Source organism: Salminus brasiliensis, chromosome 13 (genome assembly GCF_030463535.1).
Source record: "Salminus brasiliensis chromosome 13, fSalBra1.hap2, whole genome shotgun sequence".
Taxonomy (NCBI): domain Eukaryota; kingdom Metazoa; phylum Chordata; class Actinopteri; order Characiformes; family Bryconidae; genus Salminus; species Salminus brasiliensis.
The window spans coordinates 32,456,559-32,478,959 of NC_132890.1; the positions used below are offsets into that span (position 1 = coordinate 32,456,559).

At 42.6% G+C, this 22,401-nt stretch overlaps 3 protein-coding genes across 3 annotated transcripts; 1 reads left to right on the top strand and 2 right to left on the bottom strand.

The window, feature by feature from the left end:
- Positions 1–1,289: 1,289 nt before the first annotated feature.
- LOC140575500 (sarcoplasmic/endoplasmic reticulum calcium ATPase regulator DWORF-like) lies at positions 1,290–1,790 on the bottom strand. Its single transcript, XM_072695849.1, has 2 exons — positions 1,778–1,790; positions 1,290–1,387 (listed from the first exon to the last, which is right to left on the bottom strand). The coding sequence occupies exons 1-2, from the start codon at positions 1,788–1,790 to the stop codon at positions 1,290–1,292; spliced, it is 111 nt and encodes a 36-aa protein (XP_072551950.1).
- Positions 1,791–5,089: 3,299 nt separating this feature from the next.
- On the top strand, positions 5,090–8,742 carry LOC140575025 (extracellular calcium-sensing receptor-like). Its single transcript, XM_072695146.1, has 6 exons — positions 5,090–5,310; positions 5,421–5,712; positions 5,815–6,615; positions 6,763–6,993; positions 7,593–7,716; positions 7,844–8,742. Exons 1-6 carry the CDS (start codon positions 5,090–5,092, stop codon positions 8,740–8,742), a joined length of 2,568 nt encoding a protein of 855 aa, XP_072551247.1.
- Positions 8,743–13,751: 5,009 nt separating this feature from the next.
- Positions 13,752–19,854, bottom strand: LOC140574929 (extracellular calcium-sensing receptor-like). Its single transcript, XM_072695014.1, has 6 exons — positions 19,637–19,854; positions 18,892–19,180; positions 17,778–18,608; positions 16,697–16,927; positions 16,334–16,457; positions 13,752–14,659 (listed from the first exon to the last, which is right to left on the bottom strand). Exons 1-6 carry the CDS (start codon positions 19,852–19,854, stop codon positions 13,752–13,754), a joined length of 2,601 nt encoding a protein of 866 aa, XP_072551115.1.
- Positions 19,855–22,401: the final 2,547 nt, after the last annotated feature.

A 22,401-nucleotide genomic window follows, 5' to 3' on the forward strand; every position in this document is an offset into this window, starting at 1 on the left:
GTCAGTGTAAAAGGATTTTTTTGGGCCATTTCTATTGGTCTACTCGCTATGAAATTGTACATTGTACAAGAATAACAAAATAGCAAAATGACAAAAATGGAGATACAAGGTTCAGTTTCAACAATATGCTATTTGAAAACTGTGCTGTATAGGGTTACATGCACAATTCTGAATCTATCCCATCCCATGTGCCACACAATTGTTTTGGACAGTTGCATTTTTGTAATACACCCTGTGGACAAAAGTATTGGGACACCTGCTCATTAATCAAAGTTTTAAAAAAAGAGTTAATCCTGCTTTTGTTGGGGTAACTGTGTCGACTATCCTGGGAAGAAGGCTTTCTGCTAGATGTTGTAGCAGCATTGCTGTAAGGATTTTTTTGTTATCAGTGACAAGAGTGTTATCTAGTGAGGTCAAGATGTTGGATGATCACCACCTTACCTCATCCCCAACTCCCCAACTCATCCCAAAAGTATTAGATGAACACAGTTCCACTGCTCCACAGTTCAGTGCCCTCTAGCTCAGGCCTGACATTAGGCATGATTCCAATAGGTTAATGTTTATCTGCCCTATTGGTATTGGTATTGGTTGTACTTCTCCAGAGGGCTGCATGCCATTGGAAAAATAAATGGACACTGCGATCTATTGCTGTACTGCAGTATATATTCCTGCACTTCTCCATAAGTCAATGATCCAACATGTCAGCCATGTTAAGCCAATCAAAAAGCCTATGTACTGCTGGCAGGCCAAAAGTGTTATCACAAACTACTATTACCAAAGAATAGCTCCACCAATTGAGTAATACACCTTAGTTTATAAAAAAGGGTTAAGTGTTAAGAAGTGTAAGAACAGTAAGATCAATTATATTGGGCAGATTGTATAATACCAGTTTGTATTATATATCTATCATATAATCATATACAATATTGAAAATGAGAATAGGGCAGATTTTCCTGTTGTATCAAGCAAGTTGTAGAATGATGTGTATATGATTTAATTTGCCTTATAATGACACTGCACATTCTGCGTTGATAATGATGATGATGATGATGATAATGATGATAATGGTGATGATCATGGTGATGATGAATCGATATATCATGCAGCCCTACATCTCTACAGGGACTAAACAAGCTGTGTGTGTGCATTTGCATATCTGTGTCAGCAATGGGTGCAACTTAAAGTATTGAAATGCTTTCATCAGAGAGGGTGTCCGCAAACATTGGGACATGAAGTGTATGTAACTCTATAATGTGTGTTCTGTTGCTAATTAAAGTCTGTTTACTAACCTAGAAAAAGACAAAGTAGAGGACCACCACGCAGCCCACGATCCAGCCCACTAGCAGCAGAACAGGCAGCAACAAAGTGGGGGGCTCCTGAGTAGCATCTACATGCAGCAAACAACGGGATTTAAGTGCATGCTAATGAATTTCTGTGAGGTAATATAAGTAAAAAATGCAATAGCAATACATATTTTTATTCTAACAGGGAACTCAAGCATGTAAATATGACCCAGAAACACCTGATTGTTATGCTAATCTGGATAACAATGAAAGAAAAGCAATGAGCACAAAGAAAAGAATGTGAATAATAATAATAATAATAATAATAATAATAATAATAGCTTCAATATTAATTTATACACATATATTTTATTCAGATATTAGAGATAAAGAGACTGTTATAGACTGAGTCTACCCCCTCACACTAAACTACCTCCTGGCTAAAGCTATAGTTCAATCTCTGCTAGAAGCCTGGTGATGCAGGAATGGCCTACCTTCCGGGACCATGCTTCTGTGCTGGTTGGTCGACGGACACAGAGTTGTGAGAGTCCACAATAGCAATGCATAGCCCTCCAGGCAACATTAAGTGTGGGACTTCTAAACACTGTCCCTGACGTCCTTGTTTAGTTCCAAAATGTGCCTCACTGCTCAAGAGGATGCTATGTCATATAATCACACATGCACAAACAGTGAGGCCAAGTGGAAAAACCTTGCTCAGGGGAACTGCAGTCTTGAGCTAGACTGGACTGGCAGCCTGTCCATCAGCTCTTCTGGAAATGGACAGATGCAACCGGTGTAGAAATATGTTTGCTCTTATTTAAAGGTAACTTTATATGTGCTGGGGCACATGTGATCAATGAAGACCTAAATAAGATCAGTGTGTGGACGCTCAATTGTCACACACATAGATGGTGCTTGTGTGTACGATGTTTGCATTCAATTATGTAGGAGTGTGTATGTGAGAAGCTGCGTATGTGCAACCCTCAGTGGGGGCCAGTCCCAGCTGTCAGGAACCCACAGCTTATCCTCATCCTTTTCCCAGGAGAGGCTCCTCCAGCTGGGCCTCAATCTGCACAATCTCTCCATGTCCCCGATGGGAGGTCTGCTCAGATAACTTGCAGTGCATGATTGAGCAGAGGCCGATATTTCAACTCAATAACAGAAAAAAGAAAGTAAATAGTTTTTGTTTTTTGTCACTAGAAAGATCAATGAAATGAAATGTGGCCAACAGACCAGAAGACAAACAATAATAAGAGCAGAGAATGATTTGTCCACAAAGTCAAAGTGTTTGTACATATGTGAACTAGGGTGACCATTTAGTGAGGAGGACAATGGAGATGCATGGGTGTCTGCCATGGTTAGGATGTTTTGGCTGGGGGAGTCAAGTAGGCCTAAGTTGTAGGACCGTCACAGTGTGTGTGTGTGTGAGGGAGTTACATGTCTGTGAAAACATGCAACTAAATTAATAAACCTTAATACATAACCATTTACACATTTACAAACATATTATTAATTAATAGCTTATATTATTTAATCATCTCCTTTCATGTCATTTTAATGTGTCTTAAAATAAAAGCAGTAAAAACAAAGACAATATGAAGGTGGTGACCAAATACTGGTTGAAATATGAATAGAAATTCTTTTAAGGCTCAATCCCACCTAAAAAAAACAAATTGTATGTAGCCATTCCCTTCAAACAATTTTTGTCAGATTTTATTAGTCATTTTTTGAAACTGTAATTTGTCGTTGGGTTTAGAGCATTTTGGTCTCTCCCCAGTCACAGAGATTGGAGCCTGGTTTCATGTGACTGGAAATAATTGCCCGGCGACATTGCAAAAATGGTCCCAGAGTAAACAGACTGGCTTATAGAGAGAAAAAAAAAAGTTTTATCAGCAAATATATTACATGTTTTTAATGCCAATGTATAAATACATAGTATACATAAATAATAAATCCATAAATAAAATAAAAAAGTCAGGTAAAGGCTAACTGATTAGTGTTTTTGTTTTTATTTTTGTGTTTATGCGTTTTTAGGCTGTGGTCGGATTATAGAGAACCTGGTCACTTTATACGTCCCCTTTGTTTTAATAATGACTGCAACATGCCAATAGGGGGTTGGGGGGGAGTAAGTCCACAATGAATGGTGGTGAATGGAGCTAAACGTCAAGTTTTGGTTAAAATAATGAACAGTTAACCACTTATCCACTTATCCACCTTCTTTTAAGTTGTGTGATGTATTTCACTAAAAAGGGGGGAAAACACCTAAAAATAAGCAAGTTTTGGGCAATAGAGATTAGCATTATTGCTACTGAGTTCTAAATGGCTGGCGAGCCGACGCTGAAGTTGCCTTATAACTGTAAAAAAAAAAAAGTTGTAAAGCTTCTGTGATTCTGTGATTTCTGTGATTCTGAAATATTTGGTGCTGTTCTATGTTGAGGTGTTGAGGAAATAAGAGCTTTTTTCATTAGGAAAATGATCAAACATTTGCCAACTATGATTTTGCTCAAATGCTCTATATTAACCCATTCATTTTGGACTTGCTCGGAAGCGCACTCTAGTGTCTGACAAACATTGTCGAAAGGTAATTCTCCTCTCGCCAAGATCTCTGGTTTGACCAATGGCTGCATATGGATGCAGGTGCATGTAGACCAATAGTGGCGGTAAGAAGGCGGGACCTAATCTGCTTGACCAGTGGCTGCATGTAGATCTAGGTACTGTAGTGCCTGTAGAAACAAATGGCGATGTGAAATCCATGAGAAATCCGGGACATTTTACAAAATTTTTAAATCTCGGCCGGACTCACTTTTCACCTCCCAAAATGAGGATGTATGGTCAACTTATGTAAATGGAATCAGGTAAAGGAACCTGGCACCATCCACAGTTGTTCTCTTACCTTGTGTATTTAAGGCTAAAGCTAAAGTAAAGTTAGTATGTCACACAAAATGAACTCAAGATTAATGGAGAGCACAGTTAGTGCAGGATTGCCTAAGAGAGAGCATTACAATCAGTAGCCCAATTTTCTGCGAGAGGAGAAAGCTAAAGAAAGAACTGAACCTTTCTCTTCTTTTTCTCTCTTACCTTTCCTATTTAGAGGGGTCCCACTTCATTAACAGTGCCATAGATAGCACACTACACTCTGGAGATAAACCTTTCTTCTTAGACGAGAAGGTCATCCACCGTCTCTCCTCTTCTGAACTCTACCAGATTGCTCCATTATGTGAGCATAAGGTCTTAAGCTGATATTGTCCATGATACGATGGTCCTGTGTGTGTTTGCATGTCTCAAAAGAGAGAGAAATTGTTGAGGACAAAAGAGATTATGAGCTCACAGCCCTGGAAAAACAGAGCGATTAACCCTGATGTGGTTAATTTGGTTTAATTGTCTCTATTTTCCCTGTGGATAAGGATCAAGGAGCATTCTCAAAAACATACACCCACAAATACACCAAACCCATTAGTCTTTATATGCATGGACATGGGCATTTGTCATATTCACCACCTGTATACATCCTCACATTACAAACACGGATAAAGTAGGTCCAAGCACCTCCCTGATAAATGGACAATAGATGAATACTGCTGTCAGTGTTGTGGTGGGCCTGGAAAATTACACCAGGTCCACCAGGACATCTTCCAATTACGCCAAATGTTTTTTTGCTCTGGGCAAGTTTTCCACTACTAAACTGGAGCCTCCTCTCCCTTCCCTCTCTCTCTCCCTCTCTCTGTCTCTCTGTCTCCCTGTTCAGGAGAGGCCCAAAATTCATCTTCCTTTTCCTCACTCTGTCACTTTCTCTCTCTTGTCAGGTAATGGCTGTGGGTGCATGGCTGTGGATGCTGGGACTTCTGGCTGGGCCTGTCTGGGTATGCTCCTTCATGCAACTCCCCTGTACTCTGCAGAGCAGGTCCGTCCCAGGAAGCCTGTATAAGGAGGGTGATGTGATTATTGGGGGTCTGTTCCCTGTTCATTTTGAAGGTCCTGAACCTGACCACACTTTCACACATAGAGTGCAGGAAGGCCGGTGTCAAAGGTGGGTGTTTGGTGACTTGTTTTTTGGCTTTTCTGGTATATTTTCTTTCTCCTTATGTAATTCCTGTATTAAGCTGTGAAGGCCTTCTGAACATCTTCTTTATGTCTCAGTGCTGACTTGCGCTCGTACCGCTGGCTCCAGACAATGATCTTCACTGTGGAAGAAATAAACCGGGACCCAACCCTGTTGCCCAACCTAACACTGGGTTACCTGGCTGCAGACACTTGCCTGACTGAGGGCAGCACTCTGAGAGCAGCACTATCACTGGTGACAGGGCAGGAGGAGACAGTGTCTTGGGAAGAGTGCACCAAGGCTCCCAATGTACCCATCATTATTGGTGATGCACGTTCCTCTGCCTCGATAGTGGTGGCTGATACACTGGGTGTTTTTGGCATCCCCATGGTACATGGTACATCTTTATACTATCCTTAAGCAAAAGTTGAGAATCCCAACCGACAAAATGTGATGTATTTGCTCTAATTTCTCTGTGCTCCATGTGCTCAGGTTAGCTACTTTGCTTCCTGCGCCTGTCTCAGTGACCGTACCAGGTACCCCACCTTCTTTCGCACTGTTCCAAGTGATGCCTTCCAGGCTAAAGCCATGGCCCGTCTCCTGCGCTTGATGGGATGGTCCTGGGTTGGGGTTATCTCTGGAGACGATGCCTACGGGAAAAGTGGTGTGCAGCTACTCCTGCAGGAGCTCAAAGATTCAGATGTGTGCGTTGATTACATCGAGGTTATCCCCAAATCATTTGCACCGATCAGGATCAGGCGAATTGTGGAAAGAATCCAGAGTTCCAAGGCCAGGGTGGTGGTGACCTTTGCTATCAGCCCTGATATGGAGGTCTTGCTGAAGGAGGTCGTGAGGCAGAATGTGACTGACAGGCAGTGGATTGCAACTGAAGCCTGGAGCACTTCCAGCCAGCACTCTGCTTTGAGTGCGACTTGCTTGGCAGGCACCTTGGGCTTTGCCCTGCGCAGGGTTGACATCCAGGGTCTGGGCACCTATCTGACTCAACTGGGTTCTGACCAGCACCTGAAGAACCCACTGGTACAGAATGTCTGGGAACAACTGTTTGGGTGCAGATTTGGGGAGGAAACCCTGTCTGGACCACCAAGACCACTTTGTACAGGTTTGGAAAAAGTGGAGGAACAGGGCGAGATGTACTCCGATATCAACTATAATGTGTACAAGGCTGTCTATGCTATTGCAAATGCTATTCAGAACATGCTGGCTTGTCAGCCTGGCAAAGGGCCTTTTGGGAATGGGGAGTGCCCTGATATTAAACCAATAAGACCCAAACAGGTACAGAAAGAGCTGTCTACTGTCTTTGGCTTTATTCTATATGAAGATTTGCATAAAATGTAGACAATAAAAATAAAAATTTGCTGACGCTCTGTCATAGACATTATCCAAATTGCAGTATGTAATTTTATAACTATTTGTTGACAGCTTCTGCACTACCTAAAGACTGTCAAATTTACGACACCACAAGGCGAGTTGGTCTATTTTGATGAAAATGGGGACCCATCTGCCTCATATGATATCGTTAACTGGCACATGGGGGCTGAAAGAAAGGTGGAGTTTGTCCAGGTTGGGCAATTTGATGTAGCGAGAGGACCAGAGCGAGACTTCCAGCTGGACTTTGGAAAAGTGGTCTGGGGAGGAGGCTGGGATGACGAGGTAAGAATGCTTTGGCTGGTTCTCGGTAACACATTTCTAAATTCAAAACTAAAGACTGGATAAAAAAAAACACAAAACAAACAGAGAACAATAGTCTGAGGGATCTGGCAGGGTTTGTTCATCACTGACACTTCTTTGAGAAGTGTCTTGTATTTATATAGACACATTTTTCACATATTCGGAGCTCTGGGGGACCAGCAGAGCTGAGCTGTGGTTTAGAGCCAGGGAGAGAGAGAGAGAGAGAGAGAGAGAGACTCCTCAGCAAGCTCCAGAGCTAAAGAAGTGTTTGTGTTAAGCTGGTCTTCTCATAGCACCGAGCCAGCATATGAGGGTATTGCCTGAGGAAACCTAATTATCATCCTTGTAGGGGAAAGGGATAGAATGGTAGTATAGAGGGGCTGCGCAGTGTGGGACAGGTGTGCTGTAGTTACGGGCCTGTGTGTGCATGTCTATTTATCTTACACATGAAAGAAAGGAATAGGATTTCATGCCAGTGCAGCTGAATAAAGCAATCTGTCCTTTTCCTGTTCCCTCTGCTGGCAATTTGCACTTCTATGAAGTTGACAGAGATTTCTTCTCTTCGTCTTTTTGCGATTGAGGTGCCGGTGTCTGTGTGCAGTGAGAGCTGTCCCCCGGGCACTAGGAAGGCTGTGCAGAAAGGGAAGCCTGTCTGCTGCTATGACTGTATTCCGTGTGCTAAAGGGGAGATCAGCAGTGCTACTGGTACTGTACAACTACCTTGAAAGCAGAAGGAAGTTTATTGTTAAATGCTAAAAATGTGGCATTTTTTTTGTTGTTATCATTTTCTCTCTTTATTACATTCAATAGTTTAACTGCTGTGTCTCTCCAGATTCCACAGAGTGCACCAAGTGTCCAGAGCGGTTCTGGTCCAACACTGATCGGACAGAATGCGTCCCAATGCTAGTGGAGTTCCTGTCCTTTCAAGACGACATGGGCATCGTCCTCTCTGTGCTGTCTGTTGCTGGGGCGATTCTTACCACAGGTGTCCTGGGTGCCTTCATCCTTCACAGAGACACCCCCCTGGTCCGCGCCAACAACTCAGAGCTCAGCTTCCTGCTGCTTGTGTCACTTACGCTATGTTTTCTGTGTGCACTGGCTTTCATTGGCCGGCCAGCGCCTTGGTCCTGCATGCTGCGTCACACACTGTTCGGGATCAGTTTTGTGGTGTGTCTGGCCTGTGTGCTCAGTAAGACGGTGGTGGTTCTGGTTGCCTTCAGAGCAACTCTGCCTGGATCAAACTTAATGAGGTACTTTGGGCCTCTTCAGCAGAGGGCAGGTATCTTCTTCTGTACTCTGGTGCAGGTGGGGATCTGTGTGCTGTGGGTTGTCTTGGCACCACCTCTACCCTCAGAAACTGCAGGTGGTGAGCTCGGAGCACGAGTTGTGCTGCTCTGTGCGGTGGGCTCAGTCGTGGGCTTCTCCCTGGTCCTGGGCTACATTGGCCTACTGGCAGCCGTCTGCTTTCTGCTGGCCTTCCTTGCCCGGAAGCTTCCAGACAATTTCAACGAGGCCAAATTCATCACCTTCAGCATGCTGATCTTCTGTGCTGTGTGGATCGCCTTCGTACCAGCATACGTCAGCTCTCCAGGGAAGTATACAGTGGCTGTGGAGGTCTTTGCCATCCTGGCCTCCAGTTACGGCCTTCTACTGTGTATCTTTGCCCCAAAGTGTTACATTATCTTACTGAGGCCAGAGAGGAATACAAAAAAGAACATGATGGCCAAATAGTGGATGATGTTTGGGAGATTTCACAAAAAGACTTTTATTGAAAGGCTATCTCAGTCACTAGTATCTACAGATGTTTCCTAATTATTACAAAACTCTGGATAATTTATATTGTAAGTCTTGTAAAAGAGTCAAATGTGTATAAGATGACATTTACTATATTGTACTTTATTTTGAATGAATCTTGCTGTAATAGATGAATAAATAATGGAGTGAATAAATGTAAACTGCTTTTCTGATTTCTGATTTTTTTATTTTTTTAATATCCCCTAATTACAATAAACACATTTTTGCATATGGATTTTAAGGAATTTAACTGCTTTAGTAAATATATATATATATCCTTCTGTAGAATGCAGAAACTGTTCAATGTCAAGACCCACTGCAGCTGTAGATATTTAATTTACTCAGTATTATTTATATTTTATTATGATCAATTTCAATATGATTTTTCTTGTTTATAACATGATGTTTCTGGGGTTTGTTTTTAACATATTCACACATATTTCTAACTAACATATTTCCATTGGCTAAAAACATGCGCAGAGGTTTGTTTACTGGTTGAAATTACTGGGGCCTTTTCCCTCTCTTACCCTTGTAGAGACTTCTCTCACATGTTCGAAAAAGAAGCTGGTCTCAATCACTCTGTTGGACCACCCCCTCCCCACCACCACCACTTCCCTCAGTACTGTCATCCAAAACCACACGCCAGGCAGATGCACAAATGCTCCTCTTGTCCTGTTGTCCCTGGCTGACATAGACTAAACACCTCCACACTGCCATGATCTGATAGAGTGCCTATTCAGCCCCATTTCAGAGAGCACTGTGGGTTATCAGGAGTCACTCTGGCCCTGAGTGCCTCGTAGTCATTACTGACCCGACAGAGCTGAACAAAGACGCCAGTAAAGGCACCCTGAATGCTCTCATTGTTGCCCCTGGTTAGAATATCTCTAGTGGGAGACAATAGGGGAGGGGAGTTCACGTAAGACCCATCTTGGCTGTAGCTCGGTCTCATCAGGGAGAAACAGAAGAGATGAAAGACAGGAAGAGAGCTGATATCAAGGAGTGTCTTCTGAGAAAAGCAGTGATTGGACACGCATGGGAAATCCTATTGGGCTGTGTTCCATCATAGGTGGTCATAGAATGGTCATGTTGTGTTCCATGGCGGACCTGATGCCTTGTCTGTGCAGTATGTGAGACACACATGTCAGACTTCCCACTCATTTTAATGTCCTTATAGGGAAAATTTTTATGTCCCCTCTAGGGAAAAGCTGGTGGGGCTTAATGAGTAACTGTAATAGGGCTGTATGTGTCACTCCTCCATCTGGTGATTACGGTAAAAATATGGCTTATTATAGGGTGATGGGAACTCTAGGTTCCACCTTACTGGCATTGCTGGTTCTGCTGAGAAAAGCAGAAGCTTCGACACCAGTCACACAATAAAGTTACTCGAACTCTATGTCACAGGAAGGACAAAGGTCATCTTAACCTGACCCAGAAGACTTACTTCAGCGTGGCTTTTCGGAAGTGCAGGGTCTTGTCACAATTAGACAGAACAAAGAGTCTCATGCACATCTGTTCAACATCCCTGCAGGATTGAGAGTTCAAAAAAACCCTAAAATATATAACCGAAACGAGTTAACAGTCTGACCCCCCATAAAAAATAAACAAACAAAGAAAAGCATTTTTTAACGAAGGCATGCAAAGTGGGAGCAGACATAATGGGATGTGCAGAGAGCGATGGGAGGTCACGTGAGTGATTACCGCACATTACCAGAGCAGGATCGGGGCTGCGGAGCACCGCAGGCTATTTACAGTCATTTTCCAGCCCATTAGAGGTGTGAGGAGACGGTTACAGAGGAGGCACAAAGCGAACACAGCCGCGGCTTTGACGCATGTTCTTAACTTGATGGGAAACCCTGAGGCGAAACACTTCGTATACCAGTCAAATGGGGTTTTACTCATTTGTGGACATCCCGTGAACCTGGCAGGATAAGTTGTCACCTGAAGGCCTATGACCCCTGGAAATAAATGTGTGCAGGGAGCGTGTAATGACTTTATAGCAGCCAATCGGCTTGATCGACTCGGTTCAGGAGGAAGTCGGGTTTGTACTTGGTTGAAGAAGTAGATCCCGATAATCACATTTCTCATTTTTGTTTTTGCTTTTTTCTTTACACTCTTTCAAAGAGGTGCCCCAAAGCGTTCTTTGAGCGAAGCCATAGAGAAGCCATTTTTGGTTACCTTCAGAGCCATGTTCAAAAACAAGATCTGTGAATTTGAAGAACTTAATGTAAAAACAAACAAAGTTCTAGACTAGTTTACAAGATTGGTGGTTATTCACATCTACATACATCACATAAACAAAAGCATTGGGACACACCCCTTTGAATACAGGTATGAAATCAAGTACCTAGCCATGCAGTCTGCCTTTAGCTCCAAAGAGCTCACTCTCACTGAATTCCAGCATGGTTCTGTAATGCCACCATTGCAACAACAAGTCAGCTGGTGAAATGCCCCCCCCCCCCCCCCCCCAGATCTTCCACCGTCAGCTGTGAGTGGTATTATTGAAAAGTGGAAACTGTAGAGTTTCCACAGTGGTTCTGTAGAGTGACAAACCAGCTTCTCTATCTGGCAGTTTGAGCGATTGGCAGGAAAACTGCCTGCACTGACTGCACTTTGCCAACTGTAAAGTTGGGTGTAAGGGTGATAATGCTATGGGTTTGTTTTTCAGTGGTCGGCCTGTAAGCCCTTTAGGTCCAGTGAAGTGCTTCAGCATGCTTAATGCTTCAGCAGACCAAGATATTTTGGGCAACTGAATGCTTCCAACTTTGTAGAAACAGTTTGGGGAAGGCCCTTATCTGATCCAGTGCACAAAACAGGTCCATACAGACATGGTTGGGCGAGTTTGTTGTGGAGGAACTTGACTGGCCCACACAGAGCCCTGAGCTCAACCCCATTAAACACCTTTGGGATGATCTAGAATTCTGGTCTGGATGAATGAGCAAAACGTCCTGCTGACATATTCCAAAGTCTTGTAGAAAGCTTTCCTAGAAAAGTGAACGCTGTCAGAGCTGCAAAGGTGGACCTTTTACTCCAATATAATAATAATAAACTCATTAACAAGGAATGAGGACTCACAGACAGTCCATATATGTACATATATATATTCCATATATATGTAAAAATAAAGATGCTGCAAAGGGTTAATTTAAGCGATGCCACAGAAGAAGCACTTTAGATTCCTTAAAGGACCATGTTTGTAGAAGAGTAATGTGTGTAATGAGTGTAAAGAACCTTTTACAAGTTTACTTAAGGTTTCTATCCCAAGTTAAAGGTTCTTCAGACACACACTCCTTTTTTACGGATCATGAACTGAGCCATTTTTGTGAATTTCCCCACTGTGGGAAGGATAATCTTGAAATTATCCTGTAAATTACCTGCCTACCAGTAATCATACATTCTTAAGACCACTCTGTTCACACATAGAGGCCCAGTCTGATTTATTTGTGATTAGAAATTAAACTGTTCTAACTTCAAACTTCCTTAATATGTGGTTTAAAACACTGAACCAGGTTCAAATCTAATCCAAACTGCAGACGTGTGAATGCCCAAATCGTTTCTACCTGGGAAACGCGCTACCAGGCAATGTTTTTCACGCCTGCATCATTACCATAGCAACCGACTTAGCTACGGCACGAGCTGAAAATGCGTAAAAACGCATGCAGACCCTCATCTGTTCACTCTACAGATAAGACAGACTGAGTTTGGGAGAGGAGGGTTTCGCCTGGAGGCGAGGGGCAGGTGCAAGAAAGCAAGAATGCTCCACAGAACACAGGCCTTATTAATAATGACAATATAAGTATTATTAACTAAATGACTAAATTTATCATGCTAAGTTATTATCATTATTATTTATTTTTTTTTTATGTTGATTGGTTGATTATTGTAATAATTGAATAAATAATAAATAAATAAATAAATAAATAAATAAATTATCATCATGTTTATGTATGATATCAGTAAGTGTAATCTGGACTACCAAATGCAACCAACAGGATATAAACCCCTCCCAGTAACACTGAGGTGAGCATCATACTTTATAATATATAATATATAATATATAATATATTTGTAAAGGATGACACCCCCCTCAATACCATTACAACCCTTAAAGAAGGTAACACAGGAAACAGCAACTTTTTGCCCAGTTCATACTGCCTTCCACTCTTTAGTGGCTTTAGCGGGCAGACTAAAGCCACTGGGTCTTTATAGATGCTGGTATTTAAGAGTGGCCTTGTACACTCAGTTCTTGTGAAATTGTATTCCAAACTTTAGAGATTCTGATACACTGCCAGAAGCGCATTGATAAGATTCACATTTGTAAAACACATGCTGGGGGTTTTGAAGCAACACGAGCTTTCACGAATGCCGGTGATTACTGGTGCTGTGAGTGATATACAGACCACCAAGTAGAAGCTATCTGCTTCATGTCTTTCAGCTCAGACCACATGGCTAGATGAGGCTTCATTAGGTGTGTGCCTGCAATGGTTTACTCTGCCGTGCTTGTTTTGGGCCCTGTACTGAGTTCAGCTCACAAGTGATGGAGCATGCTGGAACATCAGCGCTCCCTGGTGGTGAAAACAGAAAACACTGGTTTGGTTTGGAAAGCAGGCCTGATGATGATAATCCAGTATTATTTACCCCTCATACTTTTAAGTTATGATAAATCATTTTAAATGTCAATAGTGAAAGAGACCAATGTGTTGTAAAGCATACTTTAATTTTTTCCCCTCTTGTGTTCAGTAAAGTTCAGTACAGTATCTAGAGCAGTGCTTACCAACTCCTTCTGGATATTAACCTTCCTGCAAGTTCCACCTAACATAGCTCATTCAGCTAACCGCAGATTTCTGGAGGCAACAATTAGATGAGTCAGGTGGGGTGGATTTGGGTTTGCAGCTAAAGTCAACAGTAAGGTATATCTCTGGGAGCACTCATTGGCCGTGAGCTACTGATCACCTGCTGACTTTCTGAGACATGAGATATTTTTTAGTATTCTTCTCAGGCATAAATATGATGATGTAACACTTGGGAGCAAAAATACATAGAAGTACCCCAAAACTAGAGGCTAGAATAGCAAATATCTCCACAGCTACTGTGAACTTCCCAGGAGAGCTGACATAAGCTGGGATGTAGGCGATCCAGACCGCACAGAATATGAGCATGCTGAATGTGATGAACTTGGCTTCGTTGAAGTTATCGGGCAGCTTCCGAGCAAGGAAGGCCAGAACGAAGCAAAAGGCGGCGAGGCAGCCGATGTAGCCGAGCACGCAGCAGAACAACGCCATGGAGCCCAGGTGGCATTCCAGAATGATCCGGTCTCGGTACAGCCAGGTGTTCTTCACTGGATAAGGCGGTGCTGTGGTCAGCCAGGCCACGCAAACGGCACACTGCAGGGCCGAGCACAGGAAAACACCCAGTCGCTGCTGAGGGGGGCGGAACCAACGTGCTGTGTTGTTGCCTGGCAATGTGGCCCTGAAGGCCATGAGCACCACCAGAGTCTTGCTCAGCAGGCAGGAGAGGCAGAGGGCGAAGGTCAGGCCGAAGGCTGTGCGTCTAAGCGGGCAGGCCCAGCGTGACGGTTGGCCCAGGAAGGTGAGGGCACACAAGAAGCAGAGAGTGAGTGACAGCAGCAGCAGGAAGCTCAGCTCGGAGTTGTTGGCACGGACCAGCGGTGTGTCGCGGTGACGGAGGAAAATGGCAGCTACAGTCGCTGTAGCAACAACGCCCAGGATGGCTGTGGCTGCAAGGGCCATCCCGAAACCCTCGGTGTAGGACAGAAACTCAATCTGTTTCTCAACACAGCTGTCACGTTGTGGATTGGACCAGAGGTCCTCGGGGCAGAGCGTGCACTCTGATTGGTCTGGAGAAACAATTTAGGAAATGTTACCTGAATAAATAAGCCAGTAGAGCTCTGTATTGAGAGTATTGTGCTGATATGTAATTCTGTCTCAAATGGATCAGCTTTCATGGACACCACTGTCAACAAGACACCCTGGTGCAGCCCTGTGCAGGGTTTAGGTTATGCATGCACTAATATGTAAATAAATAGGCTCTCTATAACTTAATAAGCTACAGGGCTTGTGGTTTTTAGAGGTTATTTTATTGGAGGGTTTCTTTCAAGGTTTTATTTGTTAGCGAGATCATGGCAGTCGTTGAAAGGCCTTCAATAAACCAATGAGGTTCCACAAGAATCGTGGTAGTGGAATTTTAACTGGAAATCACTGTGTAGTTTAAGAAGATCTCTGGAATCATTTTAAACATGTTAACATACAAAATATCCTAATATTGTCCTAAGAAAGCAAATTATGTCCACTTTTTTATACTGGTGGCTCATGTCCCCAGTGTGTATGCATGTGAACTGTGCAAATGGTGCAAACACTGTAATTTTAACAGTACCACTCAAACACAGAGTTGTATTGAAATATATATCAGTTTTCAGAATTTTACATTTTAATGTGTCATTATAGACCTAGTTTATCCTAAGGGTCGCAAACGATTGGCACATATGAGAGCTCATAATACTGTATTCATCAGGGGTATTAATGACTGGTCATTTAGTCAAGATGTGCTTAAATGAGTGTGTAAATCATGTAGATTAACATTAGTACACTTATTATTTTCTCCTGCAGTTCAAGCAGCTCCCCTTAAAGAAGACTGGCTAGTGAGCCATGGAATTAACCCCTAAGGCTTATTACACACTAAGACGTATAATTCAGTAAATACAGTGGCTTCTGCAGAAACTGGTAGGGCTAATCTTTGGTAATAGACTTTTGTAATAACGGGAGATAGTCTGTTAATCCCTGATTGCCCAATGATGCCTGGTTTCATAGTACAATTATGAAATTTCTGGGAGGGTGCTCATAACAGAGGACAGGGAAAGTAGAGAATGAGGGTTTGTTGATTTCTGTGGCTTCCAAATCATCATAAATTCTATGGGTCAGATAACTGTCTCACTGGTATTGGGTGTTTAAATTGGACAGGGACAGAGAGGCTGAGACACAGATGTAGTGTTATTGTGGTTAAAAAGAGTTGACATTGTGAGCTTTTTTTGGGCAAAAATCTGGGTTCTCCACCTCCAGCTCTTGAGGGTTACAGCTGGAAAATTCCATTAAAAAAGTAATGGATTTAGAGTAATTAGAGTACACCTTGATAAGGAACATGGGTATAAGCACAAGCGCCACCTGCCCCTTGTACTAAGTAAGCAATTCCCCATATCCCAAAGACAAAGTTGTATAAGTTGGACTTTCAAGATAGGTGATTTTCAGGTAAGGACGTGTCTATCATCATTAAAATGGGCCTGATCTCTTAAAAATGTACAAATGAATCGGAATACTGCCTTTTCAAATCGTAAAACTGACTGAATACAGATACGATATTCTGGATATGTATTCTGCACACTTCTCAGTCTGCTACATCCCAAAACTGATCTCAGTAGACTTTACCTTTTGCCCTGCTAACATGACTGACAATTCCTCCAAAAGCTGAATCAGTTAAAGCAGGAAAGATACAAAATTATACCTATCGTTATATATACCTAGGCTGTTGCTGATGGTGCCCTCAGCACAGGGCACACAGTCGTAGCAGCAGATAGGCTCGCCTTTCCGTGTGGCCTTCCTGTAGCCTGGCAGACAGCTTGCTGAGCACACTGACACAGGCACCTGAGAGCCGTAGAAAGAGATTCAATGAGGGGCAGAAAGACATGCAGCACAGTTCATGTTGATGTCAGCTTTATGTAGCCGGGTTTAATGAAGCATTTACTTCATTAAAAAAAAAAAAAAATAAATAAATATATATATATATATATATATATATATATATATATATATATATATATATATATATAATGCATGCCTTATTAACATGTATTTATTCAAGCAGCAACAGACAGTGATTTCACCTCTTTGGATCCCTCGTGCCACATAAGCTTGTCCTGGTAGAGCAGTAGCTGCTGCTCAGATGGAAGAGAGGAGTCAAAGCGTCCGACTGTAACAAACTCCAGTTGCCTGCCCTCCGGCCCCTTGTGCCAGTTTATGATATCATACGACCCCGCAGGGTCTCCACGGTCATCAAAATATACAGTGTCTCCAAACATATTGGTGTAGTTCACCTCCTTTAGGTGCTGTATCACCTAGCAAAAAAAGAAAAAAAGATTTTAAAAATCTACAGCTGTGAGCTTCAATCCCCAGGATTGTGTGGATTGCTTGGATCAGGTGTGCTGGGAACTGGGACAACTCAGTACTTTCACACTCAAGTAGATGGTGAACAATGTATACACTAAGATTATGATGCACAGGTTTAACAAATCTTAGCAAATCAACAAATTTATTGGCAAAATTCTACCTATACATTTGCAATTTTACTTTGTTTCTGTACTTACATTTTTTAAAAATAAATTTACATGATTATTTATATGTTTTACTTTATATTCTTTTATTTAGCTTTTCTCTTATTATTTTTTATAAATCTCAAAGACCATTTTATAATTTATAAATCCCATTGTCTTTTTTCCAAATCAGAACCTTTAGTACTGCAAATAATCATAAATATTTTCCATAAACAAATATATTTTTGAACTTTTAGGAACATTATCATTGAATATATTTGCTTTAATGTGTTACATAGTGCTTTTAACACGTTTGGAAGTAAGTAAACTGAAAATAAAATTGGCTTACAAATACAATCATATGCAAAAGAATTGGACATTTGGACAATTATGAAAATATGTGAACAATTATTAAATATGGCATTTTCTCTGCACATTTTAGAGCATGTTTTATATTTACTTGCTGATGTTACCATATTGGGGAATACTTAGTTATAGCATATTCAATTGTTTCCTAATTGTATTTAGAAAATCTCATGTCATTTGACCAGGGGTGCCCAAACTTTTACTTCAGCACCACTTTTCAGCAAGTCTTTTTTTTCATAGAGTTGCAGAGTTGCCTTTTTTCTCAAACACAAACTGGGTTTTGTTTTACCTGCCAGGGCTGCAGGTTAAGGATATCTGGACACTGCTGCTGCTTATCAGTGTTGCCCTCTTTCTTCTTGCACTTAAGCAGGTTGTGCAGAGCGTGTGCTACAGCATAGACTGCCTTGTGCAAGTTATACGTCACTCTGAGCTGGGACACATCGTTGTAGATGGTCTCAGTGTCCTCGATCTTCTCCTGTCCGGTGCAGGTACGGCTATAGTGGTCAGGGTCGGCCATACCAACAGGTATGCTCGTATTAAAGGAGCACTGAAACTGCGTTTCCCAGAACTCCCTAGCAGAGGGGTTATAAGGTTCCCCCAAAGGCTGCAGGCTGTGAAGGAAAGTTCTGAGGCCGGGGATTTCAGCCCTGCGGATGGCGAAACCAATAGTGCCGCTGAGAGAGGGGTAGCTAGTTGAGAAGAGGGTGGATGTTATCCAGGCTTCACTTGCCACCCACTGCTTGCCCGTCACTTTCTGCCTCACCATCTCATCCATCAACGGCTGCATGTCCTCCTCGGTGGCGACGGCCACAATCACGCTGGCAGTGGAGTCTCGAATCATCCTCACAATTTCCTGGACTTGCTGCTGAGAGGGTACCTTGGGGATGATGGTCCTAAAGGCCATGCACACACCCAGGCGGGTCACCTCAGCGCTAAACATGTCCAAGGCAGTTCGCCCGTAGGCATCGTCGGCGCCCATCGCACCCACCCACGTCCAGCCAAAGTGCTTCACAAGACGCGCGAGAGCGCTGGCCTGGTACGTGTCGCTGGGCACTGTGCGGAAGAAGTAAGGGAAGTTCTGCTTGTCGCTGAGGCAAGCACATGAGGCAAAGTAGCTCACCTGGACATTCAGAGAAAGAGAGAAGGGAGGAGATAATAATGTCATCAAGTCATAAAACAAAGAGTCATTGTTATGAAATAATCCCATAACTAATCATTACGACATCTGAACATGCCAACTGCCTTCAGAGTATGAAAGCCTATTCATTATGAATGGAAATCGAGAATTGCAGAACTTCAGAAGGGAGGAGAACAAGCAGACGGTCAAGCTGAACATGCACACAGGCCATTTTAACCATATGCACATTCAAACACAGCAGACCATGGCCATATTTGTGTCTTACCAGTGGGACGTTGAACAGATTGAGCAGTCTGGAGATGGCTATAGACAGGGAGGATCCCGAGTCCCCTATGATCACGGGGATGGTGGGGGATGAGCACGCTCCTGTGCTGTTCCTCTTCAGGGGCTGAGAGACTGCCGACAAGGCAGACCTCATTGACAGAGCCACCAGCCAGCAGGTGTCATAGAGCCTGTAGCCCAGAGTGATGTTTGGCAGCAGTTTAGGGTTTTTGTTGATCTCCTCTATGAAGAAGATCATGGCCTGAGTCCAGCGGAGTGCACGCAAGTTCAACCTGGAGGGACAGGAGACTTAAGGTTTCACCTTGACGGCTTTAAAAGAGCATGGCATAGATATGTCTCAGTACTTCTATACAATACTAGGACATGTTCACAGCATGCAATGGAAACGCACCAGCATATATAAAAGTACAGTCACACATTTAGAGGTATTTTTGGAGCATTTCCTTTAGTCCATTTATCATGAAAAGGACATCAGGTGACTCCAAAATATGTAAAAATAAACAAAAACACCCCAAATACACAAACAAATATGGAAATACAAGAGCAATATCATGATCTAACAACAAAATGCTTCCTACAGTGACCAGCACCACAAGCAAAATCTAATGACCAAGGATTAATGTGTCAGTTGGACAGCCTGCATAATATTACAATGGATCAGGCACTGGTAGAACACTGCACCACATCATTCGCAGCCCCTAGGAATTTCAAGAGGCAACGGTCTTTACCCCCTGCATCTCCTCTTGCCTGGTGCACTCACAAAGCTCAGCTCCTGCTCCACTCCCTTAGAGTGGATGGGAAACAATCCGACCAGAATCACCTGGCCCTCCTTATGGACCACCGCAGAGTCCAGGTCCTGCCAGCGCTCGCAGTCCATCTCAGAGATACCAGAGTGTGCGGGGCACAGGAGAGGAAGCAGCAGTGCGGCGACCTGGAGGAGCTGCATATCCTAAATATCAGGTCACATCAGAGTTTCAGGCCTGCTAGGAGTTTAGTATGCAGAGCAGCAGCAGAGACTGGAGAGTTTTATAGAGGCGGATTAATGAAAAGCCCCTCTGTAGGGAAATTAAACAGTGGGGTGAGTTATGCACAGAAGCAAAGACACGCATGCGTATGCTCATACACGCACAAACATGGATACACACATAAACACATTGACACAGACTGTTCCTTTATGATCTATTGGGTGTATTTGGATGAGGAGAAGATTGAGAACATCCAACAGGACTGTTCTGAAGGGCCTTAAAGGTGGAGGCAGCATGAGGAGTACTCGAGCGTTCAGTTTGGAACAAATCTGTCAAACAAACCTGGCCAGACGTGCAGGTTCAGTGGAAGGTCACTCAAGACAATAACAAACATCTTGGATTTGAGTTGGATTTTGATTACAGGGCAAATAAACTAAACATGTGGAATGCAATTCACGCAGTCAGTCTCAGCGAAACTCATGTTCCAAGCTGTCAGTTGAAGCATTTATCACCATATGTATCACATTAGTGTCTTTCCGATTGTCCTAAGCAGCTGGAAGACACTAGCTAAGGCTTTTGGTGGCAGTCACATCAATAGAGTGCTTTTACATTTGGCAATGTGGCAAGAACATGAAGATAAGAATCACTCAGTGCTTTTAGTCTGTTTGCTGAGTGTAAGTTACTGCACATCAGCAATACTTCTTGCTTTTTTAAACTTTTCACTGAAAGATCTTTGAGATAACGTCATACATCTATCTGGCTTCATTATGGAATTAAGATGCTGGAAAATAAGAGCCAAGCACATCTAAATGACCCTGTGAACTTGTGACCCCGAATGGCTTTCTACACTTGTAGACTGGAGAGGAGGACTGTATAGAGAACAGAACATGATTCGAACATGGGTGTAAAGCATATGTTCTCCATTTTAAGGTTGGCTATTCACTTGAATTAGAATCAATTTTCATAATTTTTAAAAAGCATTTCTTGAATTTTGTTCCAAAAGGTATTTTTGGAAGTAAAAAAAGGCAATGACCATTATTTCGAGTGTCTGTATTCCACTCTGGAAATGTATCAAATGAAATGAATGAATGAAACTCGACTTTCCCACTACTACCACAACTCAAATAGGCTTTATTGGATTTAGATCCAGTGGCTGAGAAGATCACTAAAGAACACTGAACATGGTGCATTACTATTCTGGACATAACTGTTGGAAGATTGTGGCCATGAAGGGATGCACATGGTCAGCAACAATACTCAAATAGGTTGTGGTATTCAAACGATTATTCATTGGTATCAAAAGGCCCAAAGTATGCCAAGAAAACGTTCCCCACACCATTACACCACCTCCACCAGTCTGGACTGTTGAGACAAGGCAGGTTAGGCCCATGGATTCATGGAATTGGACAACTTTGAAATTTTAATTTATTATTATTATTATTATTATTATTATTATTATTATTATCATTATTATTATTATTATTATTATTGGTAAAGTTGCATGTATTTGTCACTGTATTATGTACAGTGAAATGTGTCCTCTGCATTTAACCCATCTGTGGTAGTGAACACACACACACTAGTGAACTAGGGCCAGTGAGTACACACACACCCAGAGCGGTGGGCAGCCAACTCCAGCACCCGGGGAGCAGAGAGGGTAAAGGGCCTTGCTCAAGGCCCAACAGTGGCAGCTTGCCAAGCCTGGGAATCGAACCCACAACCCTGTCATCAACAGCCCGGTGCTCTAACCGCTGAGCCATTATTATTATTATTATTATTATTATTATTATTATTATTATTAGTCATAATAACAAGGCAAACCAAATCAGACTAAATGTTCTGGAGTTGAAACCATGGGACAAGTTATATAGCAGGGAAACAAGAAGAAGAAGAAGGTTATGAATTGGAGTAGTGTTACCCAATCATCATCATCATCATCATCATCATCATTATTGTTATTATTATTATTATAATACCATTGAGTAAGTGAGGAACCCTTTTTTGAGGATGTAACTATTTTGTGTTGTCAGTTTATTTGTGTATCAAACATATTAGCTCTACTGGATTGTGTTGTTGGATGAGGGATTTAGACCCCTGTCTGCTTTTGGCTGACCTGTACAAGTCAGTCATTGTGTGAACACTTGACACCATGCTGTTGTGTGTGACTGTTCTCTAGAGGATGCACATCCGAGAGTTGGGTGCCACCAAACCTCATCAACAGCAAGGATGGAAAAAACTAATATAATCACCCGTACCTGATCAGTCAGCTGGAGAGGAGTGTGTGGATGGAGGCCTGCACATGTGCTTGTTATAGCTGTACTCAGTGAGCAAAGAGGCTGTTAAGTGAGTTTTTAATTAGCCTGCAGCAGCTGGGCATTAATTAGGGCGCTCTGAGGGACAATGCTTGAAATCCTCAGAGAGATCTCAAAGCAGTGAGACGGGGCTAACAGTAATGCTGTCTGGCCCTTAAGGCGGACTGATAGATAGAAATACGGATGGTATGTGTGTCTGCAAAGGCAAGGGCTTGG